The 24,304-nt window shown below is 40.5% G+C and overlaps 1 protein-coding gene across 1 annotated transcript in view; it reads right to left on the bottom strand.

The window, feature by feature from the left end:
• Window positions 1-24,304, bottom strand: part of GLIS3 (GLIS family zinc finger 3) — a 539,325-nt gene that overhangs the window by 502,378 nt on the left and 12,643 nt on the right. The window contains exon 2 of the mRNA XM_067041595.1: window positions 22,572-23,058. Coding sequence (XP_066897696.1) covers window positions 22,572-22,959 — 388 coding nt within the window. The 5' untranslated portion in view covers window positions 22,960-23,058. The remainder of the gene's footprint in view (window positions 1-22,571; window positions 23,059-24,304) is intronic.

The raw sequence follows: 24,304 nt of genomic DNA, 5'->3' as shown, positions 1-24,304 counted from the left end.
GGTAGACAATACTGTCCATGAATTTTGTTTGAGAATAATAATGGGGGCAATAAAAGTAGGGCTATGAAACACAGGTTTAGATGGAGATGGAGGGCAGGGAGAGAGAAGTAAAAGAATAGCTGGTGGGAACATGACACTGAGAAGAAAGATGGAGGGGTGGGGGTGAGTCCTGACAACAAGCCACAGAAGGTACTTGGCTACTTGGTGAATGCTTAAATACGAACTGTCTTTGTTTAATCCTTTTTTTCTAGGGAAAAATGCCACACCAGTGTTTGTCATAGCTTGCAGGAGTTAGCCAAATGCATGGAAGGAAAAGAGACACTGGAGTAAGACAGACCTGCATTGAAACACTTGTTCTGCCTCTTATAAATCATGTAAACTTGGGCAAATAATTTCATTTCTCTGAATGTCTATTTCCACATTTGTAAAATGGAGGTAATAAAAAAGGCCTTACAATTTGGCTCTGCTGAATCTTAGAGCCTGTCACTATGTCTGGCATATCATGGGCCCTCAACAGAGGTTAATTTCACCAATTAGCCATAAAAAAGAATGAAATAATGCCATTTGCAGCAACATGGATACAACCAGAGATTATCATACTAAGTAAAGTAAGTGAGAAAGAGAAAGACAAATACCATATGATATTAATTATATGTAGAATCTAAAGTATGACACAAATGAACCTGTCTATGAAACAGAAACAGAATCATGGACATAACAGACTGGTGGTTGCCAAGGGGGAGGGGGTTGGGGGACAGGTGGATTGGGAGTTTGGGATTAGCAGATGCAAACTGGTATATATAGAATGGGTAAACAAAAAGGTCCTACTGTAGAGCACAGTGAACTATATTCAATATCCTGTGGTAAACCATAATGGAAAAGAATATGCAAAAGTATATATATATGCATAACTGAGTCACTTTGCTGTACAGCAGTAATTAACAAAACATTGTAATTCAATACTTCAATAAGGGAGGAGCTTCAACATGGCGGAAGAGTAAGACGCAGAGATCACCTTCCTCCCCACAAATACATCAGAAATACACATGTGGAATAACTCCTACAGAACACCTATTGAACGCTGGCAGAAGAACTCAGACCTCCCAAAAGGCAAGAAACTCCCCCACGAACCTGGGTTGAGAAAAAAAAAAAGAAAAAACAGAGACAAAAGAATAGGGACGGGACCTGCACCAGTGGGAAGGAGCTGGGAAGGAGGAAAGGTTTCCACACACTAGGAAGCCCCTTCGTGTGCGGAGACTGCGGGTGGCGGAAGGGGAAAGTTTTAGAGCCAAGGAGGAGAGTGCAGTAACAGGGGTGCAAAGGGCAAAGCCGAGAGATTCCCAAGCAGAGGATAGGTGCTGACCAGCACTCACCAGCCCCAGAGGCTTGTCTGCTCCCCCGCCAGGGCGGGCGGGGGCTGGGAGCTGAGCTCGGGCTTCGGAGGTCGCATCGCAGGGAGAGGACTGGGGTTGGCGGTGTGAACACAGCCTGAAGGGGTCTAGTGCCCCACAGCTAGCAGGGAGGGAGTCCGGGAAAAAGTCTGGAGCTGCCGAAAAGGCAAGAGACTTTTTCTTGCCTCTTTGTTTCATGGTGCGCGAGGAGAGGGGATTCAGACCACCACGTAAAGGGGCTCCAGAGACGAGCGCGAGCTGCGGCTATCAGCGCGGACCCCAGAGACGGGCATGGGATGCTAAGGCTGCTGCTGCCACCACAAAGAAGCCTGTGAGCATCACAGGTCACTGTCCACACCTCCCCTCCCAGGAGCCTGTGCAGCCCGCCACTGCCAGAGTCCCGTGATCCAGGGACAACTTCCCCGGGGGAACGCACAGCGTGCCTCAGGCTGCTGCAACATCACGCTGGCCTCTGCCACTGCAGGCTCTGCCTGCAACCATACCCCTCCCTCCCCCCCATGGCCTGAGTGAGCCAGAGCCCCAGAATCAGCTGCTCCTTTAACCCCATCCTGTCTGAGTGAAGAACAGATGTCCTCGGGAGACCTACACGCAGAGGCGTGTCCAAATCCAAAGCTGAACCCCGAGAGCTGTGCGAACAAAGAAGACAAAGGGAAATCTCTCCCAGCAGCATCAGGAGCAGCGGATTAAATCTCCACAATCAACTTCATGTACCCTGCATCTGTGGAATACCTGAATAGACAACGAATCATCCCAAATTGAGCAGGTGGACTTTGGGAGCAACGATATATATATATATTTTTTTCCCTTTTTCTCTTTTTGTGAGTGTGTATGGGTATGTTTCTGTGTGTGATTTTGTCAGTATAGCTTTGCCTTTACCATTTGTCCTAGGGTTCTGTCTGTCCGTTTTTTTTTGCTTTATTTTTTCCTTTTTTTTTAATTACTTAAAAAAACTTTTTCCTTAATAATTATTTTCTATTTTAATAACTATTTTATTTTATTTTATTTTATCTTCTTCTTTCTCTCTTTTTTTTCTCCCTTTTATTCTGAGCCGTGTGGAGGACAGGCTCTCGGTGCTCCAGCCACGCATCATGGCTGTGCTACTGAGATGGGAAAGCCAAGTTTAGGACACTGGTCAATAAGAGACCTCCCAGCTCCACGTAATATCAAACGGCAAAAACCTCCCAGAGATCTCCATCTTAACACCAAGACCCAGCTCCACTCAACAACCAGCAAGCTCCAGTGCAGGACACCCTATGCCAAACAATGAGCAAGACAGGAACACAACCCCATCCATTAGCACAGAGGCTGCCTAAAATCATAATAAGGCCATAGACACCCCAAAACAACGACCAGACGTGGACCTGCCCGACAAAGCCAACATCCAGGCTCATTCACCAGAACACAGGCACTAGGTCCCTCCACCAGGAACCCTACACAACCCACTGAACCAACTGTAGCCACTGGGGACAGACACCAAAAACAATGGGAACTACAAACCTGCAGCCTGCAAAAAGGAGACCCCAAACACAGTAAGTTAAGCAAAATGAGAAGACAGAGAAACATACAGCAGATGAAGGAGTAAGGCAAAAACCCACCAGACTGAACAAATGAAGAGGAAATAGGCAGTCTACCTGAAAAAGAATTCACAATAATAACAGTAAAGATGATCCAAAATCTTGGAAATAGAACGGAGAAAAAACAAGTAACGTTTAACAAGGACCTAGAAGAACTAAAGAGCAAACAAAAGTGATGAAAACACAATAAATGAAATTAAGAATTCTCTAGAAGGGATCAATAGCAGAATAACTGAGGCAGAAGAACGGATAAGTGACCTGGAAGATAAAACAGTGGAAATAACTGCCGCAGAGTGGAATAAAGAAAAAAGAATGAAAAGAATTGAGGACAGTCTCAGAGACCTCTGGGACAACATTAAATGCACCAACATTCGAATTATAGGGGTCCCAGAAGAAAAAGAGAAAAAAACAGGGACTGAGAAAATATTTGAAGAGATTATAGTTGAAAACTTCCCTATCATGGGAAAGGAAATAGTCAATCAAGTACAGGAAGCTCATAGAGTCCCAAACAGGATAAATCCAAGGAGAAACATGCCAAGACACATATTAATCAAACTATCAAAAATTAAATACAAAGAAAAAATATTAAAACTAACAAGGGAAAAGGAACAAATAACATACAAGGACATCTCCATAAGGTTAACAGATGATCTTTCAGCAGAAACTCTGCAAGCCAGAAGGGAGTGGCAGGACATATTTTAAGTGATGAAGGAGAAAAACCTACAACCAAGATTACTCTACCCAGCAAGGATCTCATTCAGATTTGATGGAAAAATTAAAACCTTTACAGACAAGCAAAAGCTGTGAGAGTTCAGCACCACCAAACCAGCTTTACAACAAATGCTAAAGGAACTTCTCTAGGCAAGAAAAACAAGAGAAAAAAAAGACCTACAAGAACAAACCCAAAATAATTAAGTAAATGGTAATAGGAACATACATATCGATAATTACCTTAAATGTAAATGGATCAAATGCTCCCACCAGAAGACACAGACTAGCTGAATGGATACAAAAACAAGACCCATATATATGCTGTCTACAAGAGACCCACTTCAGACCTAGGGACACTTACAGACTGAAAGTGAAGGGATGTAAAAAGATATTCCATGCAAATGGAATTCAGAAGAAAGCTGGAGTAGCAATTCTCATATCAGACAAAATAGACTTTAAAATAAAGACTATTACAAGAGACAAAGAAGGACACTACATAATGATCAAGGAATCGATCCATGAAAAAGATATAACAATTGTAAATATTTATGCATCCAACATAGGAGCACCTCAATACATAAGGCAAATACTAACAGCCATAAAAGGGGGACTCGACAGTAACACAATCATAGTAGGGGACTTTAACACCCCACTTTCACCAATGGACAGATCATCCAAAATGAAAATAAATAAGGAAACACAAGTTTTAAATGATACATTAAACAAGATGGACTTAACTGATATTTATAGGACATTCCATCCAAAAACAACAGAATACACATTTTTCTCAAGTGCTCATGGAACATTCTCCAGGATAGATCATATATTGGGTCACAAATCTAGCCTTGGTAAATTTAAGAAAATTGAAATCGTATCAAGTATCTTTTCCGACCACAACGCTATGAGACTAGATATCAATTACAGGAAAATATCTGTAAAATATACAAACACATGGAGGCTAAACAATGCACTACTTCATAAAAAGTGATCACTGAAGAAATCAAAGACAAAATCAAAAAATACCTAGAAACAAATGACAATGGAGACACGACGATCCAAAACCTATGGGATGCAGCAAAAGCAGTTCTAAGAGGGAAGTTTACAGCAATACAATCCTACCTTAAGAAACAGAAAACATCTCGAATAAACAACCTAACCTTGCACCTAAAGCAATTAGAGAAAGAAGAACAAAAAAATCCCAAATTTAGCAGAAGGAAAGAAATCATAAAGATCAGATCAGAACTAAATGAAAACAAATGAAGGAAACGATAGCAAAGATCAATAAAACTAAAAGCTGGTTCTTTGAGAAGTTAACAAAATTGATAAACCATTAGCCAGACTAATCAAGAAAAAAAGGGAGAAGACTCATATCAATAGAATTAGAAATGAAAAAGGAGAAGTAACAACACACACTGCAAAAATACAAAAGATTGTTAGAGATTACTACAAGCAACTCTATGGAAATAAAATTGGACAACCTGGAAGAAATGGACAAATTCTTAGAAATGCACAACCTGCCCAGACTGAACCAGGAAGAAATGGAAAATATGAACAGACCAATCACAAGCACTGAAATTGAAACTGTGATTAAAAATCTTCCAACAAACAAAAGCCCAGGACCAGATGGGTTCACAGACAAATTCTATCAAACATTTAGAGAAGAGCTAATACCTATCCTTCTCAAACTCTTGCAAAAGATAGCAGAGGGAGGAACACTCCCAAACTCATTCTACGAGGCCACCATCACTCTGATACCAAAACCAGACAAAGATGTCACAAAGAAAGAAAAACTACAGGCCAATATCACTGATGAACATAGATGCAAAAATCCTCAACAAAATACTAGCAAACAGAATCCAACAGCACTAGCAAACAGAATCCAATAAAAGGATCATACACTATGATCAAGTGGGGTTTATCCCAGGAATGCAAGGATTCTTCAATATACACAAATCAATCAACATGATACACCATATTAACAAATTGAAGTAGAAAAACCATATGATCATCTCAATAGATGCAGAGAAAGCTTTTGACAAAATTCAACACCCATTTATGATAAAAACCCTGCAGAAAGTAGGCATAGAGGGAACTTTCCTCAACATAGTAAAGGCCATATATGACAAACCCACAGCCAGCATTGTTCTCAATGGTGAAAAACTGAAACCATTTCCACTAAGATCAGGAACAAGACAAGGTTGCCCACTCTCACCACTCTTATTCAACCTAGTTTTGGAAGTTTTAGCCACAGCAATCAGAGAAGAAAAAGAAATAAAAGGAATCCAAACCGGAAAAGAAGAAGTAAAGCTGTCACTGTTTGCAGATGACATGATACTATACATAGAGAATACTAAGGATGCTACCAGAAAACTACTAGAGTTAGTCAATGAATTTGGCAAAGTAGCAGGACACAAAATTAATGCACAGAAATCTCTAGCATTCCTATACACTAATGATGAAAAATCTGAAAGTGAAATTAAGAAAACACTCCCATTTACCATTGCAACAAAAAGAATAAAATATCTAGGTATAAACCTACCTAAGGAGACAAAAGCCCTGTATGCAGAAAATTATAAGACACTGATGAAAGAAATTAAAGATGATACAAATAGATGGAGAGATATACCATGTTCCTGGATTGGAAGAATCAACAATGTGAAAAAGACTCTACTACCCAAAGCAATCTACAGATTCAATGCAATCCCTATGAAACTACCACTGGCATTTTTCACAGAATTAGAACAAAAATTTCACAGTTTGTATTGAAACACAATAGACCCCCAATAGCCAAAGCAATCTTTTTTTTTTTTTTTTTTTTTTTTTTTTTGCGGTACACGGGCATCTCACGTCATGGAGCATAGGCTCAGCGGCCATGGCCCATGGGCCCAGCCGCTCGGCGGCATGTGGGATCTTCCCGGACTGGGGCACGAACCTGCGTCCCCTGTATTGGCAGGCGGACGCTCAACCACTGCGCCACCAGGGAAGCCCCCAAAGCAATCTTGAGAACGAAAAATGGAGCTGGAGGAATCAGGCTCCCTGAGTTCAGACTATACTACAAAGCTACAGTACTCAAGACAGTATGGTACCGGCACAAAAACAGAAATATAGATCAATGGAACAGGATAGAAAGCCCAGAGATAAACCCACACACATGTGGTCACCTTATCTTTGCTAAAGGAGGCAAGAATATACAGTGGAGAAAAGACAGCCTCTTCAATAAGTGGTGCTGGGAAAACTGGACAGCTACATGTAAAAGAATGAAATTAGAACACTTCCTAACACCATACACAAAAATAAATTCAAAATGGATTAAAGACCTAAATGTAAGGCCAGACACCATCAAACTTTTAGAGGAAAACACAGGCAGAACACTCTATGACATAAATCAGAGCAAGATCATTTTTGACCCACCTCCTAGAGAAATGGAAATAAACACAAAAATAGACAAATGGGACCTAATGAAACTTCAAAGCTTTTGCACAGCAAAGGAAACCATAAACCAGACGAAAAGACAGCCCTCAGAATGGGAGAAAGTATTTGCAAATGAAGTAACTGACAAAGGATTAATCTCCAAAACATACAAGTAACTCATGCAACTCAATATCAAAAAAACAAACAACCCAATCCAAAAATGGGCAGAAGACCTAAATAGACATTTCTCCAAAGAAGATATACAGATTGCCAACAAACACATGAAAGAATGCTCTACATCATTAATCATTAGAGAAATGCAAATCAAAACTACAATGAGATATCACCTCACACAGGTCAGAATGGCCATCATCAAAAAATCTAGAAACAATAAATGCTGGAGAGTGTGTGGAGAAAAGGGAACACTCTTGCACTGTTGGTGGGAATGTACATTGATACAGCCACTATCGAGAACAGTATGGAGGTTCCTTAAAAAACTAAAAATTTAACTACCATACAACCCAGCAATCCCACTACTGGGCATATACCCTGAGAAAACCCTAATTCAAAAAGAGTCATGTACCAAAATTTTCATTGCAGCTCTATTTACAATAGCCAGGACATGGAAGCAACCTAAGTGTCCATCAGCAGATGAATAGATAAAGAATATGTGGCACATATATACAATGGAATATTACTCAGCCATAAAAAGGAACGAAATTAAGTTATTTTTAGTGAGGTGGATGGACCTAGAGACTGTCATACAGAGTGAAGTAAAGCAGAAAAAGAAAAACAAATATCGTATGCTAACACATATATATGGAATGTAAAAAAAAAAAAGAAGAAAAAATAATTGGTCAGAAGAACATAGGGGCAAGATGGGAATAAAGATGCAGACCTACTAGAGAAAGGACTGGAGAATACAGGGAGGGGGAAGGGTGAGCTGGGACAAAGTGAGAGAGTGGCATGGACATATATACACTACCAAATGTAAAATAGATAGCTAGTGGGAAGCAGCCACATAGCACAGGGAGATCAGCTCAATGCTTTGTGACCACCTAGAGGGGTGGGATAGGGAGGGTGGGAGGGAGGGAGATGCAAGAGGGAGGAGATATGAGGACATATGTAGATGTATAATTGATTCACTTTGTTATACAGCAGAAACTAACACACCATTGTAAAGCAATTATACTCCAATAAAGATGTTAAAAAAAATAATAAAATAAAATAAAACCTAAGAAAAAAGCCCAGAGGTTAATTCCTACCCACCTGCTCCTAGTTGTTGCCTAATTTCTCGTGCCTCCTGAAAGAGAGAGAATTCCCGACAACAACTGTATTAGTTATGTATCTACATAATAAATTGCCACCAACTTAGTGGCTTAAAACAATACATGTGTATTATTATCTCAGTTTCTGTGCGCAGGAATTTGAATATGGCTGGGATGGGCCCTTTGCTTCAGGGTCTCTCACAAGCCTGCAATCAAAGTGTCAGCTAGAGCTAGAGTCTCATCTGAAGGCTCAGCTGTGGAAGGCTCTACTACAAATCTTACATGGTTGTTTGCAAAATTCAGTTCAGGACAGGTGATTGACTGAGGACTCAGTTCCTCACTGTTTTTTGGCCAGAGTCCCCTCTCTGTTACTTGCCACATGGGCCTTTCCAAAATCACGACATTCTTCATTAAAGATACAAACCAAGAAGACAATAAAGAGAGTCTGCAAGCAGGACAACAGTGAAACCTTTTGTAACCTAATGATGGAAGTAACATTTCATCACCTTTGTCATGGTTAGAAGCAAGTCCCTACATGTAGCCTATACTCAAGGGATGGCTATTACACAAGGGCATGAGTACCAGAAGATGGGAAAGATTGAGGGCCATCTTAGAGTCTGCCTGTCACAATAATGTATAGGTAATTATACCGAATTTGCTTCTATGTACGTGGGAAAATTACCTGGGCCAAATATGTAAGAAAATATGCTTTCAACACCCAATCCATATACTCCAACTTTTAAAAATTTGACTCACTGATTAATTGCATGTGTTTTATGCCTGATACATTCCTATTAAAACTGGCGTAAAAGCCAAGAGTATTCAAATCATGAATAGGTACTCTCTGATTATATAACCCAAGGCAACAAGAAATAGCTATGCTGAAAATTTTCAAAACTGACAGCCAAACTACTTCAAACTGCTGTGCTGTTCAAGGTGATTTCAAATAGAAATCATTGGTCTGCATATCTGAACCCTGGCAACCCTCACCTTCACTACACTCTCAATACAACATAAACCTAAATGCTTAATGGATCAACTATCATATGCTCTTTCTTAATTCCCACATCCAGGACTGAAAATCTAGTAACATTCAAAAAATCGTTTACCTTATAAACTGTAGTGGCCACTACTGAAAAGTAATGCAAAGTATTACAATCACAGTTTAGTAGTTTATCTTTTAAGTAGAAAAATAAATTTAAAAAAATAACTTCTCTTAGAATTAACTTTTTCCAGTGGGCATTATTCCACAATCTCCTCCCTTACTTTGGAATCCTGCCAGCTGAAGAACACCATTTCTGTGATACCTTTGGAAACGTCACCATTATTTGAAGCATATCCCCAAACTACATTTACTTAGGATACTAAGTCCTAGGTATCACTCAACCTACATGCTCCTTTTCTGAGCAGGAGGGACCCATGTTTATTCCATGAGGCTCTCCCTACCCAGCTGGATGAACCAGACCTGACCCAAGCTGGACCAACCATACTCTCTTTCTTTCCAAGGAACCTAAAAATGGGATAGAGGGACACTACCCAGTTGACTCAGAGCACAGAAGTTCTTAGTACATTACCTGTTTAGGGCTGGGGAAGAAAGCCATGTTGAGGCTATAGATATTGTGATGGTTAATTTTATGGGTCAACTTAATTGGGCCATGGGGTGAACAGATATTTGGTTAATCATTATTCTGGGTATGTCTGTGAAGTGTTTCTAGATGAGATTAACATTTGAAATAGTAGACTGAGTCAAGGAGACTGCCCTCCCCAATGTGGATGGTCCTAGTCTGATCAGTTGAAGGTGTACATAGAACAAAAGGTGGATCCGGGGCTTCCCTAGTGGCGCAGTGGTTGAGAGTCAGCCTGACGATGCAGGGGACACGGGTTCATGCCCCGGTCCGGGAAGATCCCACATGCCGCGGAGCAGCTGGGCCCATAAGCCATGGCCTCTGAGCCTGCACATCTGGAGCCTGTGCTCTGCAACGGGAGGGACAGCAACAGTGAGAGGCCCGCGTACCGCAAAAAAAAAAAAAAAAAAAAAGGTGGATCCTCCCACAAGCAAGGAGGAACATTTCCTGCCTGACAGCTTTGAGCTGGGACCTCAGTCTTTTCCAGCCTTCGGACTCAAACTGAAACATTGACTCTGCTTGAATCTCGAGGCTGCCTGCTTTTGGACTGGCACTTACACCACAGGCTCTCCTCGTTCTCAGGCCTTCATACTTGGACTAGAACTAAACCATCAGCCCTCCTGGGTACCCAGGTTGCCGACTGCAGATTCTGGTACTTCTCTGCGTACATACTTGCATGAGCCAATACCTTATAATAAATAAATAAACAACAAAATAAATATATCCTATTGGTTCTATTTCTCTGGAGAACCTTGACTTTTACAAAGACACACACAAACACACACACACACACACACACACACACACACACACACACACACACACCAGAAAATCAATCTGCAGGGAGAAGAATGAAGCAATGTGCAAACAGAAGCAGCAGAGATAAAAAATCACATTGCCTAGAGGGAAGGAGTGTGGAGAAGTATCTTGTTCTTATAGTCCTTCAAAAGATCTTGTGGTCCATCCTCTTCTGGGGTGTCATGAAACACCCTTGGTTCCTTATAATAAATCGCCTTTTACATAAGCTAGCCCAGTGGATTTCAGTTACCTGAAACCAAAAGAGGCTTGAATAAGGTACTTGGTGAATCTGTACACATGCAACAGAAGGCCCTGGTCTCCAGCTCAGCCCCCGTAACCTGACTCATCCCAATAGAAGACAGTAGGATGGTTAAGACCCAAGGCACTCGGTTCAGACAGTACCTGGATTCAATCCCCAGCTTTGCCACATACTAGCCACATGACTGCTGCTAAACTACTCACCTCTTCAAACCTTAGTTTTCTTAATCTAATGTCACATAGGGTTGTTACAAGGATTAAAAGGAACTGAGCTCCAGGGCCATCATGTTAGGCTTCTGAATTGTTCTCTAGTTGCATGGCCCAGCAGCTCTGCTCAGTGCAGCATCTAGCCCAGAGTAAGGGTTTAAAAAAATTAGCTGTATCTTTTTTATATCACATTGCCTACCTGATTGCCACCAAAACCACTATCTTAATCAAGTAAGGAGAAACATTTTTAACACAAATTGATACAAACACCTGCAACAATTTACTTGACAGTGATTTTCTCCTTCAGCTCACTGTTCTCTTCAAAATAAATATATACCAGACACTACACTACTATATAGTAGAAATTATGGTAGACATAGTTATGTCTTTCAGGAAATCGTACTCAACTGTCAAGAACCTAGCCTGTTGAGGCAAACCCTGTGCCAGAAAACCAAAACAACATCCTATAAAAGTACTTAGGGTTCCGAAGTCAGTGAGGCATGGGCTAAAATACCCATGTGTTCTTGGTCAAGTTACTTAATCTTTCTAAGCCTCTCTTTCCCATGTTTTTAATGGGGATAATTCATAGAGCTGGAAAGGATTAAATTAAAATACGTAAAGCTAAGCACAGTTATACAAAGTGCTAAATAATTGCTAGCTCACTTATATCCAACTGTAGAACAACCAGAAACTGATATATTCTACCTAATAATATACTAATAATCACTCAATGGCCCCAAGAAATAATTTTGAAAGAAATAACTTACATGGGGCTAATTCTGTCAAGTAGGTTGAACTACTTTACCTTAAAGAAGTTGAGTAAGATGCCGAGTTTAAACGCAATTAAACTTTCCCCTAAATGTAGGGCAACCCTGCCTTCATTCAAGTTCATCCTGGATAGTCCTGGGCATAATTTTTAATAGGGCCCCATTTCACTTTTGAAAGTGTCCTGGTTTGGATAATAAATTATATGATCACCCTATCTATAGTAAAATCTTTAGATGGAAGACAAACTTAAAAGATGTTATTTCATCTCAAGGCTTGTTTATTGTGTTTTAATTTTTTTCTCTCTAGCTATTGAGGCAAACCATGAAAACAGAATTTAGGGTTCTACATCCACACAACAAGTAGCTTTTCAAACTTCCAGACTTGGGAGTTATGACTAAGCTGGCCTTTACTTCAAAGGACAAATCCGTGAATGAATAGGGTATCGGGATGAGGCCATTCCATTCAGCAGCAGGTGCTGCAGATTATGGAGAGCCATACTGCCCCTGTAATTAGGAAGAACAATACTTTACATGTGTCCGGCAGTTTACAGTGTAAAATGCATTCTCACATGTATCATCAAATTTAACTCTCAAGAGCAAACGCGTTTTCTGTTCCACAATTTCATGCGTGCCTGAGATTTCCACACAAGTGGGTAACCACTTGGGAAACCTATGCGTGCAGCTCACAAGTTCTCTGATGCTCACTTCTCCCTACCCACAATCCCCAGTCCCTGTCTTCTTCAGTTCCTTGACTCTTGTTTTCCATCCACTTCCAAGGATTTGAAAACCACATTTTTGACCTTCTTCTCCCATTCTGAACCCTGCCCTCCACCTCCACCCCACCCTCAGGCCATGATGTCCAGGTTTGTTTACCAGCCTCATGAAACCAAAGCCAAAGATGAAAGGCGTTCTGGACACACTCCTACCAAAGACATGTCACCAGGTCTGCCCTTTACCTAGACCCTGCCCATTTGGAAAGGAGCATAAGACATCACCCCCATTTTACAGATGAGAAAACTGAGTCGGGAAGGTCAAGTGGCTTGCCCAATGTCATACACCAGCAAAGTGTGAACCAGATGTGGGTCTTCTGACTCTAGTGTCCATGCTCTTTCTCTTATACTAATGCTTCTCAAATTTCAGTGTGCACTTGCAATGTCAGCTGCATAATTTACAGGGACCAAAATGAAAATGCTGGATCCCTTGTCCAAAAAGGAGGAAAATAGCATTTCCCTTTCTTCTCCCATCTCTTGACTTGCCATGGTATTTTTTTATTTGCTATTTAACACTGCGCTGCTTCCAAACAGGGATACTCACAGAGTGAATGCAGGCCTTCAAAGGTGCCCAGATCCTCACCCATGATTAGGCATATGGGGCACACACATCTGACCCTGACTTCCCCACACCAATGCTCAGGTCCCTGCTGAGGGCAGAGGTCAGTAGTGGACACTGGGTGGGGCGAGGGAGCCAGTGGCCATCCTGGCCAGATGTGGAACTACGTATGAACTGAGACTCGAAGCTCCCCTCCCCCAGCAACCTCCAGTGTCCCACCAGACTTCACTTACAAAACACAATTTCAGAGACAAAATTAGTAATAATGTCAAGTCAGTGACCACAGAGCATTATACCCCAAGCACAGGGCACCCCTTCTGAGACAGGGCACTGTGCAGTCACCCTTAAGCCAGCCATGAGCACAAGAATCACCTGGGATCTTTTAAAATGCAAGATCTGACTCAGCAGATCTGGGGTGGCCCTGAGACTGTGCATTTCTAACCAGCTCCCAGAGGATGCTAACACTGCTGGCCTCAGACTATCCTTGAGTATCAAGATCCTACACCACAAGTCTCATTGTTTAACCAGTTTATTATGTCAGAGCCAATTACACACCTTCTATTTCTTTCATTATTCAAATAATGCAGCCATGAAAACAGGTATTAAATACAAGTCACCATCCATTGTATCCTTAAAATCTGATGTGTCAGAAGTAGCAAATCTATTCATATATTTATGATACCCTCCGGCCTGGGTTTAAAGACTTCATGCTTGTACATATACCGATGTCACTCAGGTGGCCATCACACAAAGGCTTCCTGATTCCTGCTCAGGTAGACAATGCCCTCCTTGCTCAGAAGGACCTATTGTTGAAAAGTGTCAAGTACAGTTTTCTAAAACAGGAGCAAGAGCCCATATCCTCAGCTCATGGATAGAAATGATGGCTGAACGGTTTTGAGTTTTTAAAGATATACTTTTTCAGGAATGGCAGCAACCTTAGACTCTACTGAAGAGAGGGGGCAAGATTTCTCAGAATTCCTGTAGCAGGAACTCTCAGATTATGGGGTCCTATTCAATGGCAACCCATGCAGCACATGAAAAATGAGATCTCTAGAAAACTGAGCCTCAGTCTCTTCATCCTTAAAATGGGGCCAATTACACTTGCCTTAGCTCATGGGATTATGCCTTTGATAAAATCATATGAAACAGTCACTATGAAAGGTTATGAACTACAAAGTACTTTACAAATCCAAAGCTGTTGCTGTTTATCAGCCTTAGAAAATGCTATGGGTTACTAATGGATGTAACATTTCAAGGTCATGCCCCATAGCATTTGAGGTGTGTGTAGAAGGTAGAGGTGTTAACGGAATATATTCTTTTTTTTTTTTTTTTTTTTTTTTTTTTTTTTTTTTTGCGGTATGCGGGCCTCTCACTGTTGTGGCCTCTCCCGTTGCGGAGCACAGGCTCCGGACACGCAGGCCTAGCAGCCATGGCTCACGGGCTTAGTTGCTCCGCGGCATGTGGGATCTTCCCGGACCAGGGCACGAACCCGTGTCTCCTGCATCGGCAGGCGGATTCTCAACCACTGCGCCACCAGGGAAGCCCGGAATATATTCTTTTAAAGGTGGAATGTTATGAGACTGACAAACCACTTTCATAACTGGAACAAATTGTGCTTGCCATTCAGTAATACTTGGAAATCCATCATCAATATGACTTATATTCAGCATCAATAAATCTCACAAAGTGAACCCTGTGCACACCAAAGAGTTAACAAAAGTAAACATTGTGTTTCACCTGTCTTGTTTGGCAAGATGAAATGAAAACTCTGGCTACCTCAACTGGAATAAAGCCTTTAGTCTCTCACTGGTTTGGTTATTTTTGGAACCTTTTATGGAATATTAACTTTATTTGCTCTAATTCTGCAGGAAGCCACATCGGAAGTGCAAGGAAATATAAATGATTTAAAAGCAGAAGTAGGGGGGAAAAAAGTAACCACATATTTTGCCCCAACTTTCTTAAGCTATCAACTGTATCTCTTCAAAAATGTGGGATTCCCCAATTGCTATTCTCGCCCCACCTCTAACATGACTACACTCAACATGGTTCACTCACTGGTGTTAGCAGATTTTTTTTTTTTTTTTTTGGTCTGTTGTTTTACCAGGGATCAACATAAGTAAAGGAATGATATAGGAAAGTAACTTTTTAAATCAGTGGCAGTATTTTAAAATTTTCTGATGTAGCAGTGGGTGGAAACTATGAAGCTAGTTGACCCACTAAGGAATCAAGCTCTAACCTAAGTTCCAGGTTATAACTAATTAAATTAATAAACCACAAACAATAAAGAATAAAAATAAAACTTGATGTGTTATTTAAAGTACACTAGTTTTTAGACCTCCCAGGCTCACACAATACATTTTCTTAGAGCAGGTCTTTATAAGAGACACCAGCCTTAAGTGACACAAAAGAGTTTTTAAATCACAATTAGTTTAGTGTCCTTTGTTGATATTATTCTGCTTTTTCTGACCAACAATAATGAATAACCCACAAGCACTAATGAATAACTAACTCCCTTTGTCTCCAAGGACAGCAGAGCCCAACAAGAAATGTCATAGGCCCCGAAGAAAAATAAAAAACATTTACAATGAAAATCTTCCCAATTATATAGTTCTCGGGGTACTGCGAATGTGGAATTGTCTTAAATATTTAAATAGCTATGTCAAACGTGCTTATAGTGAGGATCATAAAACTGATTTCCCAGATGCTTTGAAAAATGCATTTCTCCCAGTCTAATTACAGTCTGTAACTGTTGAGCAGGAAGAAGGGAGAAATGCCATTAGTGGTACAATTTAACTTAGATTCTGTACTCACCAATTCTAGGAGGGCCAGAAAGCTGCCAACTGCAGAAAGTCCTCCAAACTCAGTCACTCACCGGCAAAGATAAATATGAAAATTCTTATCTCAGCACATTAAAAATTGACATGTGGTAAGCAATCATTTTTAAAACAAATTTCTATATCTTAGAAATATAAAGCTAAAAGTAACTTTTTTCTCTGCTGTAGTACAAAGCAAATAAACAAATACACTCATGTTCCTGAGAATCAGGGTTCTCACTGACCAATTCGCAATAAGGAAGTGTGAGGAAGAACTCTGTGATGTATTTTAACTGGAACTCATTATCTTGGTCTGGTGTATTTCCTCACTCTGTCCACAGAAAGGACCTAGAAGCAATGACAACCCAGAGCCAATAAGAACACCCTTTCATCCAGTTTCCCAAGTATCAATTCCCACTAAAAGGAACCTGAACTTTTTGGAAAAATGGCTGATTCCAGGTCTAGGGCAGGGAAGTACAAATGAGCCTAGAACATCTTGCTATGTCTCAAACCAAGGAAGTACTTAATGGGAACATGTTAAAAGGACATAAGAACTGACTTGAAGGGGCTCCCATTGGCCAAATCTGGGACAGTTTGAGCATCAGAAAAAACAGTGATGGTAGTGAATTATAGCATAGTGAATTTTTTAAAAGAACACATGAATCTGCAATGACTCTAAAAGAGAAGGGAGAGAAGCTCTCCTTTCCAGAAGAATACCAGATAATAAACCTAGAAGGAATGATAAAATCAGAAAATAACCATTATGCAATCAGCAGCATAACTGATTCAGACAAGGATCATCAATAAATGCTATGAAAGTCTGTTACAGAATAAGATATTCACATTCGATTATTTGTTAATTTTGAAAAGTGTCCTTTGCAATGTAGAGATCTAGTGACACCACCTTAGACAGAGAGCCAAAAGCAGCATCACAAATACTAGGACAAATGAAGATTTAGTGCTTCTTGGTATAACACAACAGGTGGTGCACAAATCACCTATGTAGTATTCCTGCCAAAAATGTTTAACCTGAACCCAGTCATGAAGAGATGAACAGACAAATCATATTGTGAGACAAGACAGCTGACCTGAACTCTTTAAAAGTATCAATACATTTTGTCATGAAACACACAAAAAAAGGCCGGGGGAGAGGGCCATTCTAGATTAAAGGACTCCAGAGAGACATGACAACCAAATTTAATGCATGATCTTTGATTAGATCCTAGATGGCTAGGGGAAAAAATGGCTACAAAGAACACTAGATTATAAGAGGGGGAAGAAAATAATACTTTATATTATAAATAATAATTAAGTAAAATAAAATATATAATGAATCTGAATATGAACTATATTTTAAGATACAACTGTTTATAAATAGTACTGCTGTATCAAAGCTATATTTCTTGGTTATGATTAATGTATGTTAGTTATGGCATGAAAGATACCTGCTTAGGAAATTTGGGGTAAAGGGTCACAATGTCTGCAACCTACTCGTAAGTGTTTCAACTTACTTGAGAGAGAGATAAAGGTGGCAAATGCTAAAAAGTAAAATACAATAGAACGTAATATTAAATGATATAAGACAAAATCTAACTTTTTTTAAAAGATATACTCAGGAACCAAGAATAAGTTTTATTTAAGAGATCAGTTATGTACGATTGGCTAATTAAGTGGAAGTAGTTGAGTGTGGCGCCTGAAAAAGCCAATTAAAGGAGGTAGATTGCAGGGGAATAGTCCCCTTTGACTTTTTGCCTTTTGTCCTTCTTCCTTCCTCCTTCAGCCTCCTCAGAAGACAGAACCCATAGAGATGCTGCAGTGAGGCAGCCCCTGTGCAACCGAGAGGTAAAGACTAAGGGAAGCTCCATGATCTTGGGCCTGTCTTCCTTGAGCTTCTAACCATTAGCAGCAATCACCTACCTTTGCTCTTTCTGTGAGAAAAATGAACTCCTAAGACATAGGGTCCCAGATGTTCTCAGTTCATGGCATTCTTAGCGACTCGGTAATTTTTTCATGGCGCCCTAGGCCAAAAGGAACACCTAACAGTTCTGTTTATTAAGTAGTTAGGTATCAATAACTGAATAGTAATTATGTACTAATAACTTATTAGCTGTTTGAAAAAATAGCACATAAATTTTTTTAAAGCATTTTTATTTCATTTTTAAATAACCACAATTACTAATGGGATGTGCATTTCAATTATGCCTTCTACTACTTCTCAAACCTTGGAATCAGATTGGACATCACCACCTTCATCTCCTAGTCCACACTGATTTTCACTTAGTATGTGCTTTTTTTATTGTGGTAAAATATACATAAAATTTACCATCTTAACCATTTCTTAAGTGTACAGTTCAGTGTCATTAAATATATTCACATTGTTGTATAATCATCACCACTTTTCATCTTCCCAAACTGAAAACTCTGTACCCATTAAACAATAGCTCCCCATTCCCCCCTCCCCTAGTCTACAGTAACCACCATTCTACTTCCTGTCTCTATGACTATTCTAGGAACCTCATATAAGAGGAATCATACAATATTTGTCCTTTTGTGTCTGGCATATTTCACTAGCATAATATCTTAAAGGTTCATCCTTTAAGCATGTTATAGCTTATATGTTGTAGCATATAACAGAATTTCCTTCCGTTTGAAGGCTGAATAATATTCCATTGTATAGATATGACACATTTTGTTTACCCATTCATACACTGATGTATACTTGGGTTATTTCTACCTTTAGCTATTGTGAAAAATGTTGCTCTGAACATGAATGTACAAACTACTTGCTTTTCTTAATCACAACTACCAAATATGTAGTTTCTCAAAGATACAATATCATCAAAAAGAACATACTACAATCTCATGGTGAAACTGTGAGCCTCCTCAAACTAGTGGTCTGCCTGGTGTTCAGGGATGTCACATATCCCATGTTTCCTGCAAACTTTAAAATATCTCATGCCCCAATCATGTAGATCCTCTGAGTCTCCTGTGGTACCCCAGTGCCCTCGACACACTATTTGGGAACCACACCCTACAGTGTTAAAGCCATGGTTATTTGAGTTTTTATATGAGCAGAACTCAATCCTTAAGTAACATAAACATTACAATCAAGTTTATATTTCTCATGAGGCTCCCGCTGGAAATTTTCAAGTCTTCAAAAAGTCAGATGTCTGTCTGTATGACAATCCCCAGGTAACTTATTCTATTGGAGATATACAGAAAGATAAATAGATATATATCAATAGATACACCTCCTATTGGTTCTGTTTCTCTGGAGAACCCTAATACACCCACGGAGTCACAGGTTCTTTGGCACTTATCCTTTTGGATCATGACACTGTCAATAGTGCATGGGAAAGCAGTGGCAAAATCAGGGAGAGATGTCAACCTCAAGTTTATCACATTATCCCCAAGGTTAAAATCCTTCCACAGCTTGCCAGTGTCCTCAAGATAGATCCAAACTCCTTGGTATGGCACTCATGACCCTTCATCTGGCTACTGCTTATTCTTTTCCAGCCTCATCTCTTACCAGAGTCTCCACACCTCCCCTCAATGTGAAACCAGACAGAAGTCCATGAAATGCACCATGATCTCTCCCCTCCAGGTTTTGAGCATGCTTTTCTCCCTACCCAGAGTAAGTTCCAGACAGCCCCTGCCCCTTCACACACACACAGAGGACATACTCTTCCATGATTATAAGGCTAGCTCCTCATCCTTCAGGTGTCTGCCTAGATACCCTACTCTCCTCCCAGATCCACTTTTCAAGCACTGGCTGGGAACCCTCCAAATGTTGTCATATCACCCTGAGTGTATCTCTACCACAGCCTTAACTATGCTTTATTCTAACTGCCCATTTATTTTTTCTGGGTTCTCAACTCCTTGAGGGCCAGGATTATGTTTTATTGGCTATTATATCCCCCAAACAGTGGCTCACCCATAACATATGCTCAATAATTATTTGTAGAGCAAATGACTGGATGAAGCTCAAACAGCCCCAGATCACCATTCTCAAACAGTTACTGGCTTAGTTTAGGAATTGTTATCCAAGATCTGAAAGGGACACAATCAGCCACTCCTGGCACCATCCAGACCACCAGTGGTATCCAAGCTGCAAGGAAAGGGGGAATAATAATACAGTTGTCCTCAACCCCTTACCCATGCCCATGCATGCCCCAATCATGTAGATCCAGAACAGCCACTGCAAACTTGTAAGCTGAGCAAGAAGCCAGAAAACAGAAAAGAAGAGAATCAGGAAGCAGTGCTAATTTTTACATGAATTCCAAGATGTATTAACCCTGAGAGTTCGTTATTCCTTAAGTATCTGAAGCATTTTTTATAAACTATGATTATAATTATAACCACTTCTAATCATTATTAAAGTAATATTCCCAAACTCCTTATTGCCTGGCAGGGCTTATGTTACTTATTCTTTCTAGACGTTAGTTCCCTTATTGGTTAATCAACAATAGCATACAACTCAAGGCTGTCGTGAGGAATAACTGAGACTATGTATTGGAAAGCACTTAACATGATGCCTGACACATGCTAAGTTATGATATAATAAGTGCAAGTTATCAATATTATCACCATTATTATTGCCAGTCAGGATTTCAAACACAAGTATATATAAAAGCAAGCTACAGTTCACTAGTCAAGCATGAGCTGAAAGATTTTACTGGCCTTAGTCCCTGAAAATACAAACACATGAGCTTGACATTAAGAACCTTAGCTTGCCACGTCATGAAAATAGCAACCTGACAATGACGGAGCTATTTTAGATGCAGTCCCCAGGGAAAATTTTTCCTATACTTACACTAAATATCAGTAGCTCTGAGAAATAAAACACCTCAAAACCAAGCCTACACCAAAGTAAGTAAAAGAAAAGAAAAAAGTTACACGTTTACTTTTTTTTTTTTTAATCTACCCATTTATACCAACTTCTCCATATACAGAAATACACAGACACTAAAACAAACAACTTTTGGGTTACTTGCCTGATATAAATCATTATTCATCATAATTGGATAAGTTATGAGTTAACTGGGTGAATGGCTACTCACAAGGCTGCTAGTAATTTTATTTGGTGGTATAAACACTTAGTATACTAACACTTAAAACTAAATGCTAAAAATACCTAAAGGAATGTATAATCATGCTATTTTATATAACAAAGCTATGTTTTACATGGGATACATACTCCTTCTTTTTCTAGCCCCAATACACATATCATTTGCAATATAACCTCATTAAGTCAACAACAGTTTCTAGAGAGAGCATGTCACTCAAACAATGTTATTCTCCAAAAATTATTCTTAATTTAAAACGTATGGTAATTCAAACACTGCTGAATTAAAAGCATTCTCTCTGCATTTCAAATTAACAAGTTTTTTCTAGTTCTCAACAAGCACAAAAATACATCTTTTCATTGTACTCTTCTAGCTGCCTTCTCTCTTGTCACTAGCTGTATTATAAAAATTATAGGTTTAGGGACTTCCCTGGTGGCGCAGTGGTTAAGAATCTGCCTGTCAATGCAGGGGACACGGGTTCGATCTCTGGTCCAGGAAGATCCCATATGCCACGAAGCAACTAAGCCCGTGCGCCACCACTACTGAGCCTGTGCTCTAGAGCCTGCGAGCCACAACTAGTGAGCCCTCGTGCCACAACTACTGAAGCCCGCATGCCTAGAGCCCGTGCTCTGCAACAAGAAAAGCCACCACAAGGAGAAGCATGCACACCGCAACGAAGAGTAGTACCTCCACTCACCGCAACTAGAGAAAGCCTGTGCACAGCAACAAAGACCCAACGCAGCCAAAAATGAATGAATAAAAATAAATAAATAAATTTTTAAATGATAGGTTTTGCTCTTCGAATAATTTTTTAATCATTTTATGTACTAGTTCCTCATTTTATTGGCTATTAAAATTTCTCCCTTTTTAATCCTTTTCCTTCCAAACACCACCTTTCTTCTAGCATCCAACTAACATAATGACAGTTCCAGCCACCCATCTCCTCCATGGCCTGCAGAATCCAGTCCCTGGTAAGCCAAGGCAGAGCTTTGTGTATCCAGAGGGCAGGATCATACTAAACTTGCTCTTGCCCTTCTTCTGCCACCACCCACCCTACCTCCCTGTTTCCAATCTTTCTATCTCATCTTCCACTCTATTTCACAGTCCCATGAGATGACACATTTACCACTGTGGTGCCCTCACCCTCACATGTATGTACACGTGTACACGTCCACATCCCTTCCTAGAAAGCTACATATCATTATGAGACTATCATCTTTGACCCTGACACTGAATCATGTATTTTTCCATTGGATTTTCTGGCAGAGAAGAGACAAGGAGGAGAAAAAAAATAGTGTCCACTTTTAAAAGATCCCAAAAAGACAATCCTACCTTTCCCAGATTTTGGAGGAAAGGGGCTTCCAAACTCCTGTTGCTTTGGCTTTAAAGTGTGTGGCCCTGACATGCCTCCAGTCTGGGTGACCTGGAAACGTGGCTTCCCACTGGTGAGCACTTGTCTCCTGGGGCTCAAGGCAGGCAGATGGATGGGGCTCTCATTCATGTTGCTCTGAGGAGCCATCCCTCCTCCTGAGGGCATCTTGAGTTGGAGGCTGTTAGCAAGGCTTCCAATGGCAGGGCTTGGTGTGCTGCCACAGGACGAGGGGCCAGGAGTCCCCGAGTGGGCTCGAATGGGAGGAATGTGTTGGCCACTGACCATCCCAGGCCCCTGTGGGGTTCCTGATGTCCGGTGGAGATTCATGCTGCATGACCTTCCATTCATTCTGACAAAACCTGTAGCCAGGTTGGTCAAATATCCAATGACACTAATGATTCCTTTCAGGCAAAGTCCAATAAGTTATCCATGGTGTGGTTTATTAGCCTGTTTAAAAAAATAAATGCAGGCATTTTTAAAAGTAAAAAGGAAAATATATTACAACGAGTTTTCAACCTGTGTAGCATTCATATCAGGAAGAAAAGAAGCACTCTCAGCAAAACGGTCTTTCATGTAGAACAGGGTTATCTAATACATGGTTTATTGGCAGGCACTCTCCCCTCCTGCACTCGTGGTAGACATGGATTATGGATCACTGCATTGCTTTTTTTGCCACTGAACCCTTCTCAATACAGTGCTCTTGGCAACTATAACCAATCTACTGGTGCCAGCTTGCAAAATGAAACTTATTTTGCTCCGTAGAGGATTTGTCTGTAACTAGTTCACATTTGCTACAGTGCATTCTGGGAAACCCAAAAGCATCACCTTCATGAGCTGTGAGACTAGTGCTTCAAAGATTCCAGTAAACAGGGCTTCCCTGGTGGCGCAGTGGTTAAGAATCCGCCTGCCAATGCAGGGGACATGGGTTCGAGTCCTGGTCCGGGAAGATCCCACATGCCACGGAGCAACTATGCCCGCGAGCCACAACTACTAGAGCCCGCACGCCTCGAGCCCGTGCCTCGCAAGAGGAGAAGCCACCGCAATGAGAGACCGGCACACTGCAATGAAAAGTAGTCCCCGCTCACTGTAACTAGAAAAAGCTGCACAGCAACAAAGACCCAGTGCAGCCAAAAATAGATTTTTAAAAAAATTTTTAAGTCGATAAAACCTGTAAAAGAGATTATGAGGACATTAAACTATCTCAGATTTTTACTCTACAAGCAATCTTTTTCACAGTCCCTAGATTTACAAAAGATAAAAAAAATAGGCATGGGAGTCTCACAAAGGCTTATATATATATCCATATATCCAAATATTCACAGCAGCGTTAGAGTCTTGGTTCTATATTGATCCTGAGTTATGGGGATGGAAATAGAATCAACATCACAATACTCTCATCTTCCAGTAAGATCCTAGAAAAGGAAAAGGCTGTGTGAAATGCTTTATGGAAAGCATAAGGACAAAACAACCCTTCTAAAGGTGAGTATGTTCATCATGCACCACACACAGTAAACTGACAGTAGTTCCATGAAGCTTCCATCTGCCATCCTACCACTCCCTTCCTCAAGTGGCAGAGGGAGAACCAAAATTAGTGACGTGGCCACAGGACATCATCATCCATCCATATATAATAACGTCAGTACTCCCTGGTTATAAATCATTAGGAAAGGCCTTTTCCTCCCTTGATCAACAC

This window comes from Kogia breviceps, chromosome 8 (genome assembly GCF_026419965.1).
Source record: "Kogia breviceps isolate mKogBre1 chromosome 8, mKogBre1 haplotype 1, whole genome shotgun sequence".
In the NCBI taxonomy this organism is placed as follows: Eukaryota; Metazoa; Chordata; class Mammalia; order Artiodactyla; family Physeteridae; genus Kogia; species Kogia breviceps.
The sequence above is the reverse complement of the archived record's forward strand: the minus strand, read 5'-3'. Positions and strand labels throughout refer to the sequence as shown.